Source organism: Carcharodon carcharias, chromosome 11, assembly GCF_017639515.1.
Source record: "Carcharodon carcharias isolate sCarCar2 chromosome 11, sCarCar2.pri, whole genome shotgun sequence".
NCBI lineage: Eukaryota > Metazoa > Chordata > Chondrichthyes > Lamniformes > Lamnidae > Carcharodon > Carcharodon carcharias.
The window spans coordinates 9519905-9532363 of NC_054477.1; the positions used below are offsets into that span (position 1 = coordinate 9519905).

The following is a 12459-nucleotide window of genomic DNA, read 5'->3' on the forward strand; positions in this document are numbered from 1 at the left end:
CCCCGCATCGTCGAGTGGGACCTGTCCCCGGATGCCAAACAGAAGGTTCTGGCCTATGTATTTAAAACGTGGACCACGATGATAAACCATGGTCGCTTGCGAGCGATCGTTGCTGGTGTGACATAATTCACAGGTTAGACGCGGAGAGGTGGTTTCCCTGGCCGGGGGGATCTAGACCTGGGCCTAGCATTCACAGTCTCAGAATAAAGAGAGGCGGCTTTCTCGACTGAGAAGAGGAGAAATTTCTTCACCCAGCGAGTTGCGAACTTTTGGAGTTCTCTACCTGTGGACGCTCAGTCACTGAGTTTCTTCAAGACTGAGGTGGCGGATCTTTAGGAATTAAAAAATATGGGGATAGGACAGGAAGCTGAAGCTGAGGTAGAAGAGCAGGCTCAAGGGGTCGAATGGCCAACTCCAGCTCCTAAATCTTATATTCTTAAAACCTCCCACACCTACCTCATTCAGAGAAGACAGCATCCCCGAGTTCTGACTGGAAAGGCCAAATCGCTTCTCAATGGTTGAGATGATGCTTTTCAGATACCCGGACACTAAGAGTTGGGAAAGCTGCAACAGTCCGTGACATAGTACAAAAAACTGAGGAAGGAAGGAACATCAAATGCTTAGTGCGAGTTGAAACCAGTTTTCAAAGTGGCTCTTCCCCTGAATCTCCCTTCTTGTTTACTTGTGGTATGTTCCTTTCTCGAGGACTGGATTTGAAATGTCAGGTCGAGGGCACCTCCTTCCATTAGAGAACCAATGACACACACACACGCACACACACACGCACACAACTGTCATATAGCCCACAGTCAGAACAGGGAATGATCCCATGTGGCTGGCATCATTCTGATCCGCACTCTAACCACCTAGCCAACCAATCCCCTAAGGAAAGAAGTTAATGGGGTAACAAAGAAAGTTCTCTTCTTAAATTTTCTTGGAATACTTTTCTTCAACTAATCGCAACCATTCTATGAATTATAAAATTATCGGACACGGGGAGGGAAGGTTGTTTGACTAATAGTCAAGAATCTTCCAATCAGGTGATGAGGAAGTCTGCTTGCTTTTCAATTGGCCATCGGAAGGGTGGAACATCGCGAGGATGAACATGTCAGGTGATCAATGGTTTGCGTGTGGAGGCAGGGCATACACAAAGAGAGCCACGCCAGGTGACTAATGACAGGACTGTGGGGGTTGGGATAGTTGGAGGAAGAGATCATGTAATGACATCTTAAGAAACATGTCTGGCCAGACCCTACTCGTTCCCCCCAGCAGTAATCCTCACTTCATGTCTTCTGAAAGAGCTGCTCTGTTCTGTTCAATTGTTCAGCGGTTGATTATGTGTGTCTGTGGACTGTTCTCTGTGCTCTATGCTACGAGTCTAGCCTGCGAGTGAGAAAGAGAAGCTGGAACCTTATGGATCAGACATTTTAAAACCTTTTGTAATAAAGTGCTGTCCACACACAGAACCTGGTGTGTGTCATCTCTGCATATCTCCAAGGTACAAAACATAATACACTGATGTTGTGGCAAGGGATTGGTGGAACCTCAACAAAAATCAGTGGCTAGAAAGTTTAAATTCACATTTGCAGATAGCTCGAGTTACTGACATTAACAGCTTTGGCATTCCAACTTATCCATCAAAACGCTAAGTGCAGCTCTTTCCAAACTTCAGGAACATAAAAATAAAATAACACAAATAAGTTATCTGGACTTCATGGCCAGAGTACTACGGCTGATGGTTTAGGTGTTCTAATGGCCATGCCTTGGGAACCCTGACCCGGCATATAAAAACAACCTGCATTTATATAGCGCCTTTAATTTCGTCAAGTGTCCCGAGGTATCATCCAACAAAATCTGACAGTAAGCCGCAAAGTGATATTAGGACCAGTGACCAAAAGTTTGGGAAAAGAGGGAGGTTTGGAGGAGAAGGAGAGAAGGAAGAAAGAGAGACAGAGAGAGGTGGGGAGCTGTAGGAAGGCAATTCCTGAGATTAGGCAGCTGAAGGTATAGCTACCAATAGCAGCACGATTAAAATTGGGGAAACAGAAGAGGCCAGAACTTGGAGGAATGCAGAGATCCTGGAGTTTTAAAATGGAGGCTTTGTCAGTGTGGGAGCCGATGTAGGTCAGTGGGAATGGAAATCGGTGAGAATTAGGATACAGGCAGCAGAGCTTTGAGTAAGCTCGAGTTAGCAGAAGGTATTACATGTGCTAAGAATGTAAGGCAACGATACCCTCAGACTCCTGCACCCACCTTTATGCTGTGAAACGGGTTGAAGGTACACCTCCTGGGTCTTTCTTCACCATGGTTGTGCTTTGATGTTGGAGGCCCGGTCATCCCCATCTTCAAGGTTGGGTAGCTGTGTTCTGAGAGAGAGCCACACAATGTTGGTTAACGTATTTGAGTTTGTACTGTTTGCGTGTAATCACAATGGGGGCATTGTCCAAGTTAAAAGATGCTTTATAAAGAGAAGTAATTTCAATGACCCTTGAATTATACTTAATACCATGATGTGTACACAACACATTTCAAATCCAGAAAAACAAAAAAACAAAAAAACTGCGGATGCTGGAAATCCAAAACAAAAACAGAATTACCTGGAAAAACTCAGCAGGTCTGGCAGCATCGGCGGAGAAGAAAAGAGATGACGTTTTGAGTCCTCATGACCCTTCGACCTAAGGGTCATGAGGACTCGAAACGTCAACTCTTTTCTTCTCCGCCGATGCTGCCAGACCTGACATTTCAAATCCAGTCCCGTCATACAGCTGGTAATAAGGTTCAAATCTAATTTCCATTAAATTAATAAAAAGAACAGGAACAGGAGGAGGAGACTATTTAGTCTCTTTGACCTCTTTCACAATTCAGTGAGATCATAGAACCATAGAAAAGTTACAGCACAGAAGGAGGCCATTTGGCCCATCTTATCCATGCCAGCCCGAGGACACCCAGGTGCCCTTTCTAATCCCACCTTCCTGCACCCGGCCCATAGCCCTGCAGTTTACAGTACTTAAGGTGCAGATCCAGGTACTTTTTTAAAAGAGTTTAAAGTTTCTGCCTCCACCACCAACTTGGGCAGCAAATTCCAGACACCCACTACCCTCTGCGTAAAAAAGTTCTTCCTCATGTCCCCCCTACATCTTCTGCCACTTATCTTGAATCTATGTCCCCTGGTTCTAGAATTCTCCATCAAGGGAAACAATTTTATCCTGTCCACTCTATCTATTCCCCTCATAATTTTGTACACCTCAATCAAGTCACCTCTCAGCCTTCTTTGATCTAAGGAAAATAACCCCAACCTATCCAATCTCTCCTCATAGCTACACTTTTCTAACCCTGGCAACATTCTTGTTAACCTCCTCTGTAGTCCCTCCAGAGCTATTACGTCCTTCCTGTAATGTGGTGACCAGAACTGCACACAATACTCCAGTTGTGGCCTCACCAGTGTTGTATACAATTCCAACATTATATCCTTACTTTTATATTCTATATCTCTGCCAATGAAGGAGAGCATTCCATATGCCTTCTTTACAACCTTGTCTACTTGAACTGCTGCCTTCAGGGACCTATGTACTTGTACGCCAAGATCTCTCACTTCATCTACCCCTCTTAGTATATTCCCATTTATTTTGTAATCCCTGTAACTGTTTGACCTCCCTAAATGTATGACCTCACACTTCTCTATGTTAAAATCCATCTGCCACTTTACCGCCCACTCCACCAACCCATCTATATCGTTTTGGAGATTATGGCTATCCTCTACACTATACACTACTCGGCCAATCTTTGTGTCATCTGCAAATTTCCCAATCATGCCCCCTACATTCACGTCCAAATCGTTAATATATAACACAAACAGCAAGGGTCCCAACACCGAGCCCTGTGGAACACCACTTGAGACAACTTTCCATTCGCAAGGACATCCATCGACCATTACCCTTTGTTTCCTGTTACAAAGCCAACCTTTTATCCAGTTTGCCACATTACCCTGAATCCCATGGGCTTTTACTTTCCTGACCAATCTGCCATGGTGGGACCTTGTCAAATGCCTTGCTAAAATCCATGTACGCAACATCCACTGCATTAGCTTCATCAACCCTTCTTGTCACTTCCTCAAAGAATTCAGTCAAATTTGTGAGGCAAGACCTTTCTTTAACAAATCCATGGCTGGTCTACATCTCAAATTCATCTCCCCGCTTTGTTCCATATCCCTAAATATCCTTACTTTAACAAACATCTATCCATCTTGGTTTGGAAATTGGCTGTGTGGTTGCTGCCAATGTCACACATGTGCAGCTATATGTGTGGCCACCATCTTTCTAGGGGGCAACATGCAGCAGGGCATATGCGCAGTCATCACTGGCCCTGGAGTGGCAAATATTACAGAGCCGGCAGCACCAAGTTAACAACTTTAACGATCCCCCTCCATCCTGGGATTGATACATGACATCTTATTGAGCTGGGTAACAGTTGACAGTAGTTTAAGATACCACACCCTTAACGGTACATGTCATCGTATCACAACATTGATTTCTGATTTAAATTATCAACTGAGCTACACTTCCACCACCTTTTTTGTGTGGAGAACTGTTTCCTGACTTCTGTCTCGAATGGCCTGGCTCTGATTTTAAGGTTACATCCCCTGTCCTAGCTTCTCCCCAACCACCACAACAAGTTTCTCTCCATCTGCCCTATCAATTCCTTTCAAAGCCTTAGAAACCTCAATCAAATCGCCCATTAAGCTTTGATGTGCATTAAGGTTTTGCTGAAACAAAACTTCAGATGAGGATCATCTGATCCCCATTCAGAAACTGTCACTTGTGGATCCAGCTCTCCAACTGCTCATCTGAGGGTTGGACCTTCACCTTGATTTGTCAATACAGAAAAACTGGTCCCTAAATGACCTACAAGTTTTTAATTAAAGTAACTGGAATCTGGCAATTCCATTAAAAAAAAACACTATTCATTCAAATTGCACTGGGAAACAGCGCAGCTATTAGATTGATTTTAACAACTTTTTTATTTAAAAAAAAAATCACAGGATTGTCACAGTGCAGAAGGAGACCATTCGGCCCATCTTGTCTGCACCAGCTCCCCGAGTGACCATTTCACCTAGTGCCATTCTCCCGCCTTCTCCCCGTAACCCTGCACATTCTTCCTTTTCAGAGCACAGTCCAATTCCCTCTCGATTGAACTTGCCACCACCGCACTCTCAGGCACCGCATTCCAGGCCCAAACCCCTCGCTGTGTGAAAAGATTTTGCTCCGATCGCTTTGGCTTTTTTTTTGCCAATTACTTTAAATCTGTGCCCTTAACTCTTAAGCTTTGTAGAGTTTGTACTGGCAGAAGAATAATAATCCCTTTGTACGAATGAATAAATTAGGTGCTAATTAACTTGAAGGCATGTTGGATTGATCCCTTGCAACTCACGCACGTCACAGTGCAGTGTCTAGTTCTAAGCACTGCACTTCAGGAAGGATATCTGGCCTTAAGTGAGGACGCAGCACAGATTCACCAGAATGATGCTAGGGCATCAATTATGAGGGCAGCTTACACTGTATTCCCTTGGTGGTGATCTTATTGGGGTATTCGAGACACTTAAATGATTTGAGAGGGCAGATAGAGAGAAATTATTTCCTCTGGGTAGGGGAGGAGTCCAGAACAAGGGGCATGGAGCCTTAACATTAGATTAGGTGGTGTGGGGAAGCACTTCTTCAAGTTAGTGAAAATCTGGAACTCTCTCCCCCAAAAAAACTGTTGAGCCTGCAGCCCAAGTAAAAATCTCAAAACTGACCTTGATTTTTGGCTGATCCTTGACCCATCTCCATACACCTGCCTCCATCCCATCTCTCTTAATTTCTTTGGCTAACAAAAATTTATCATTAACAATTTAAATTTCAAATAAACAATTGATGTAGCACCAATTGCAATTCCTACAAGAGAGTTCCAAACCTCCACCACCCTTTCTGTTTCCCAATTTCACTCCTGAATGATTGGACTCATTTTTTAGACTCTGTCCCCTAGTCCTAGACTCCTCAACCAGCAGAAATAGCTTCTCTCTATCTACCTTACCTGTTCCCCTTTAATTAGATTCTGTAGACTGTCTGCTGTTTAAAGAGATTCTGTTTGCTGAATAAATACCCTTCAACGTAAAATGTTTGCAGTGAATCTCAATGTAAGTTCAGTCCCCTTCTCCAATTCATTGGCTGACACGCTGGTTTCAAAACAAATTCTTAAAGAAAAAATGGTGGCCTCACTACCTGTTCCAGATAGCCATCTAGAGACTGATGGAGTCACTAAAGTACAATGTGCACCATCAATCGCTCCTAGGACAGGGAGAGCGCATGTTAGACACAGAGATCCCTTGACACTGCTCCCATCAGATACTTCCAGGACAAGTATACCATGGGGTTCGATACACAGTAATGCTCGCTCTACATTGTCCCCAACAAAGAATCCCAGGACAGGGACAGCATGGGGTTAGATACATAGTAAAGCTCCCTCTACACTGTCCACATCAAACACTCCCAGGACAGGTACAGACAGCATGGAGTTAGATACAGAGTAAAGCTCCCTCTACATTGTCCCCATCAAACATCCCCAGGACAGGTACAGCACGGGGTTAGATACAGAGTAAAGTTCCCTCTACACCGTCCCCATCAAACACTCCCAGGACAGGTACAGCACGGGGTGAGATACAGAGTAAATCTCCCTCTACACTGTCCCCATCAAACACTCCCAGGACAGGTACAGCACGGGGTTAGATACAGAGTAAATCTCCCTCTACACTGTCCCCATCAAACACTCCCAGGACAGGTACACCACGGGGTTAGATACAGAGTAAAGCTCCCTCTACACCATCCCCATCAAACACTCCCAGGACAGGTACAGCACGGGGTGAGATACAGAGTAAATCTCCCTCTACACTGTCCCCATCAAACACTCCCAGGACAGGTACAGCACAGGGTTAGATACAGAGTAAAGCTCCCTCTACATTGTCCCCATCAAACACTCCCAGGACAGGGACAGCACGGGGTTAGATACAGAGTAAAACTCCCTCTACACCGTCCCCATCAAACACTCCCAGGACAGGTACAGCACGGGGTTAGATACAGAGTAAAGATCCCTCTACACCGTTCCCATCAAACACTCCCAGGGCAGGTACAGCACGGGGTTAGATACAGAGTAAAGCTCCCTCTACACTGTCCCCATCAAACACTCCCAGGACAGGTACAGCACGGGGTTAGATACAGAGTAAATCTCCCTCTACACTGTCCCCATCAAACACTCCCAGGACAGGTACAGCACGGGGTTAGATACAGAGTAAAGCTCCCTCTACACTGTCCCCATCAAACACTCCCAGGACAGGTACAGCACGGGGTTAGATACAGAGTAAATCTCCCTCTACACTGTCCCCATCAAACACTCCCAGGACAGGTACAGCACGGGGTTAGATACAGAGTAAAGGTCCCTCTACACCGTCCCCATCAAACACTCCCAGGACAGGTACAGCACGGGGTTAGATACAGAGTAAAGCTCCCTCTACACTGTCCCCATCAAACACTCCCAGGACAGGTACAACACGGCGTTAGATACAGAGTAAATCTCCCTCTACACTGTCCCCATCAAACACTCCCAGGACAGGTATAGCACGGGGTTAGATACAGAGTAAAGCTTCCTCTACACTGTCCCCATCAAACACTCCCAGGACAGGTACAGCACAGGGTTAGATACAGGGTAAATCTCCCTCTACACTGTCCCCATCAAACACTCCCAGCGCAGGTACAGCACGGGGTTAGATACAGAGTAAAGTTCCCTCTACTCTGTCCCCATCAAACACTCCCAGGACAGGTACAGCACGGGGTTAGGTACAGAGTAAAGTTCCCTCTACTCTGTCCCCATCAAACACTCCCAGGACAGGTACAGCACGGGGTTAGATACAGAGTAAAGTTCCCTCTACTCTGTCCCCATCAAACACTCCCAGGACAGGTACAGCACCAGGTTAGTTACAGAGTAAAGCTCCCACCAAACTGTCCCCATCAAACACTCCCAGGACAGGTACAGCACAGGGTTAGATACAGAGTAAAGCTCCCTCTACACTGTCCCCATCAAACCCAGGGCAGGTACAGCACGGGGTTAGATACAGAGTAAAGCTACCTCTACACTGTCCCCATCAAACACTCCCAGGACAGGTACAGCACAGGGTTAGATACAGAGTAAAGCTCCCTCTACACTGTCCCCATCAAACACTCCCAGTACAGGTACAGCACGGGGTTAGATACAGAGTAAAGCTTCCTCTACACTGTCCCCATCAAACACTCCCAGGACAGGTACAGCACGGGGTTAGATACAGAGTAAAGCTCCCTCTACACTGTCCCCATCAAACACTCCCAGGACAGGTACAGCACGGGGTTAGATACAGAGTAACGCCCCCTCTACGCTGTCCCCATCAAACACTCCCAGGACAGGTACAGCACGGGGTTAGATACAGAGTAAAGCTCCCTCTACACTGTCCCCATCAAACACTCCCAGGACAGGTACAGCACGGGGTTAGATACAGAGTAAAGCTCCCTGTACACTGTCCCCATCAAACACTCCCAGGACAGGTACAGCACGGGGTTAGATACAGAGTAAAGCTCCCTCTACACTGTCCCCATCAAACACTCCCAGGACAGGTACAGCACTGGGTTAGATACCGAGTAAAGCTCCCTCTACACTGTCCCCATCAAACACTCCCAGGACAGGTACAGCACGGGGTTAGATACAGATTAAATCTCTCATCACATTAGCCGACCAACTGCTCTGAGGTCAGGTACAACGCAGGTTAATTGTATTTTAAAGTTAATTCCGCCCCGTCTCACAGATTAGGATTGCTATAGCAACATTAGTAAGAGGGAAACAAGTCCCTTCACAATAGCTACTCATAAATCCTATGTCTCTGCTCAAAAGGTGGTGAGAATCTGGGCCTCGCTACAACACAGAGTAGTTGAGGTGAATAAAATAGAGGCATTTAAGGGGAGCTAAATAAACACATGAGGGAGAAAGGAATAGAAGGACATACTGCTGGGGTTAAATGAAAAGAGAGGCTTGTGTGGAGCATAAACACTGACATGGACTGTTTATGTTCTGTAAATTCTGTATAATATTCTAATAATGTGTCTTAAATAAATAAAGAGCAGTGAGTTGTTCCTAAGCAGCCATTTTATAGACATTTAATAGACACTGCTTGTTGGAGTCATATGTTTAATCTCATGTTGTTGACCTGCATTCAGCAGGAATTGAAGCCAGAATTGTCAAGAATGCAGAAGTGAGATTAACAATGAGCTTCAGTGCCACAGGGTATTTTTTTTTTATCCTTAGGCAAACAACACTTTCAATTAAGTGACAACTTTGAACCCAAATGAAAACTTGACAAGTCTGTAGTTTAACATTAGTATCTAATCAACATCCTCCAAGTGGAGTGGGAGGAAAGGTTCCTGTTATAGGAACAGAAGAAGGCAATTCAGCCTCTCAAACTTGTTTGGCTATTCAGTTAGAGGATCGGTAGTTCTGCATCTTAACTCCATTTACCTGCCTTTGCCCCTTATCCCTTACCTTGACAAACTCAACCCTTCTCAAACACTTCAAAACTTCAACTGGCCCTCCCCAGCATCCACAGCTTTTTTTTTTGGGGGGGGGTGGAGGCAGGGAGTTTCAGAATGGAAATTGGATAAATACTTGCAGGGCTATGGGTAAAGAGTAGGGTTGCTGCAGGGTTTGGGGGGGAGGAGATGGCAGAGGCAATAGAGGCAGTGGGATTAATTAAATAGCTCTTTCAAAGAGCTGGCACAAAAATGATGGGTAGAATGGCGTCCTTCTATCACTTGTGTGAAATAGTGCTTCCTAATTTCACTCCTAAATGGCAATGGTTTAATTTTTAGAGATTATGCCCTCTTGTTCCGGACTTTCCACAGGTGAAACAGTTTATCTGCATCTTCCCTAGTCGATCCCTTTATCATCTTAAGTGTCTCAATTAAAATCACCCTTCAACTTTCAAAACTCACGGGAATAAGAGCCAGGTTTATGCAACCTGTCCTTGTAATTTAATCCTTTAATTTAATTCCAATTTAATTCTAGGTGAAGCCGCACTCCCTTAAAGTTATGTGTTACCTGGAACTGAACACAATGCTCCAGCTGGGGTCAGCCTAGGATACTGTACATCCACAGAATCAATTCCTCCCTTTTGTATGCCAGCCCTCTTGTGCTAAACACCAACTCCATTCCTAATAGCACCATAGAAAATATATCGCCGTTCCTTCACTGTTACTGGGTCAAAATCCTGGAACTCCCTCCCTAACAGCACTGTGGGTGTACCTGCACCACATGGACTGCAGCGGTTCAAGAAGGCAGCTCATCACCACCTTCTCAAGGGCCAACTAGGGATGGGCAACAAATAGCAACACTCACATCCCATGGACAAATAAATAAAATAAAATCCCATTCGCCTTTTTGATTACTTTTTGTGCCTGTCCACTAGTTTCTTATGGTTTGTGAATCTAGGCACTCAGTTCTCTTTTGCTCTTCCACTTTTCCCTAATCGCTCCTCAGTAAGAAACCAGAATTTTGGACTGAACTGTCTTGGTGATGAATCACAGCACAATAGGATATAGGAAAAATTTACACTGTGCAATAAATCAGTTCTTAAAAATTTGCTAAGATATATATTGTGTACAGTTTTGGTCTCCTTATTTAAGGAAAGATGTAAATACATTGGAGGCGGTTCAGAGGAGGTTTACTAGATTGATACCTGGAATGAGTGGGTTGTCTTATAAGGACAGGTTGGACAGACTGGGCTTGTTTCCACTGGAGTTTAGAAGAGTGAGGGGTGATTTGATTGAAGTTTACAAGATCCTGAACGGCCTTGACAAGGTGGACTTGGAAAGGATGTTTCCTCTTGTGGGTGAGTCCAGAACTAGGGGGCACGGTTTTAAAATTAGGGGTCGCCCTTTTAGGACAGAGTTGAGGAGAATTTTTTTTCTCTCAGAGGGTTGTGTGACTTTGGAACTCTCTGCCTCAGAAGGCGGTGGAGGTGGGGTCATTGAATATTTTTAAGATGGATTCTTGTGAGGCAAGGGAATCACAGGTTATTGGGGATAAATGGGGAATGTGGAAATCAAAACACACACAGATCAGCCATGATCTTATTGGAAGATGGAGCAGGCTCGAGGGGACGAATGGCCTTCTCCTGTTCCTATTTCGTATGTTAGTATGTTCATATTAGCATTCCATTGATTTAGACCTCTAGAAAATATTTTATTATTTGTTTGTGGGATGTGGGAAACACTGGATAGGCCAGCATTTATAGCCTATCACTGATTGAGAAGGAGGTGGTGAGCTGCCTTCTTGAATAGTTGTAGTCTGCAGGGAATAGGTACACCCACAGTGCTGTTAGGAAGGGAGGATTCAGCGACAGTGAAGGAACGGTGATATATTTCCAAGTCAGGATGGTGAGTGGCTTGGAGGAGAACTTCCAGGCGGTGGTGTTCCCATCTGTCTGCTGCCCTTGACCTTCTAGGTGGTAGAGGTCATGGGTTTGGGAGGTGCTGTCTAAGGAGCCTTGGCAACTTGCTGCAGTACATCTTGTATATGGTACATACTGCTGCCACTGGGTGCCGGTCAGGGGTGTAGTGCTAAATTTTGAGGTGCAGCAGCACCTCAATGTGTTGGCCATGTCATTTCTAAATCTACTATTACATAGTTTTACTGACATCTGGGGACTCAGATAATTAATATATAGGAAAACAATGTTTTTTAAGTGAAAAATATTAGTGCCAGCAGGCATTTTACTTCAAACCATGTGGTATTTTGAATCATTAGTTTTTAGCATAGCTAGAATTACACTATGCAACAGTTTAATTTTTTAATTCAAACCTATTAAAAACATGAATTTACTTCCTTCTGACTGGGGGATGGTATATAGAGGAGCCACTGCTTTTTCTTGATTTATATTTATAACCTAGACCTGGGTGTACAGGGCACAATTTCAAAATTTGAAGATGATGCAAGACTTGGAAGTATTATGAACTGTGAGGAGGATAGTGACAGACTTCAAGTGGATGAAGATAGGCTGTTGGAAAGGGCTGACAAGTGGCAGATGAAATTTAATGTAGGTAAGTGTGAAGTGATACATTTTGGTCAGAAGAACAAGGAGAGGTGGTATAAAATAAAGGAGATGCAGGAGCAGAGGGACCTGGGTGTACATGTGCATAAATCATTGAAGGTGGCAGGGCAGGTTGAGAAAGTGGTTAATCAATTGTACTGAACCCTGGGTTTTATAAATAGGGGCACAGGGTACAAAAGCAGGTAAGTTTATGAACCTCCATAAAACACTTGGTTCAGCTTCAATGGGAAGGATGTGAAGGTGTTAGAAAGGGTGCAGAAAAGATTTACAAGAATGGTTCCGAGGATGAGAGACTTCAGTCA

The 12459-nt window shown here is 44.7% G+C and overlaps 1 protein-coding gene across 2 annotated transcripts in view; it reads right to left on the bottom strand.

Moving 5' to 3' along the window:
- Window positions 1-12459, bottom strand: part of slco2b1 (solute carrier organic anion transporter family, member 2B1) — an 87910-nt gene that overhangs the window by 41618 nt on the left and 33833 nt on the right. For both annotated transcript variants that reach the window (XM_041198556.1, XM_041198557.1), the window contains exons 3-4: window positions 2254-2366; window positions 457-594 (exon numbers count right to left, since the gene is read on the bottom strand). In XM_041198556.1, coding sequence (XP_041054490.1) covers window positions 457-594; window positions 2254-2366 — 251 coding nt within the window. The remainder of the gene's footprint in view (window positions 1-456; window positions 595-2253; window positions 2367-12459) is intronic.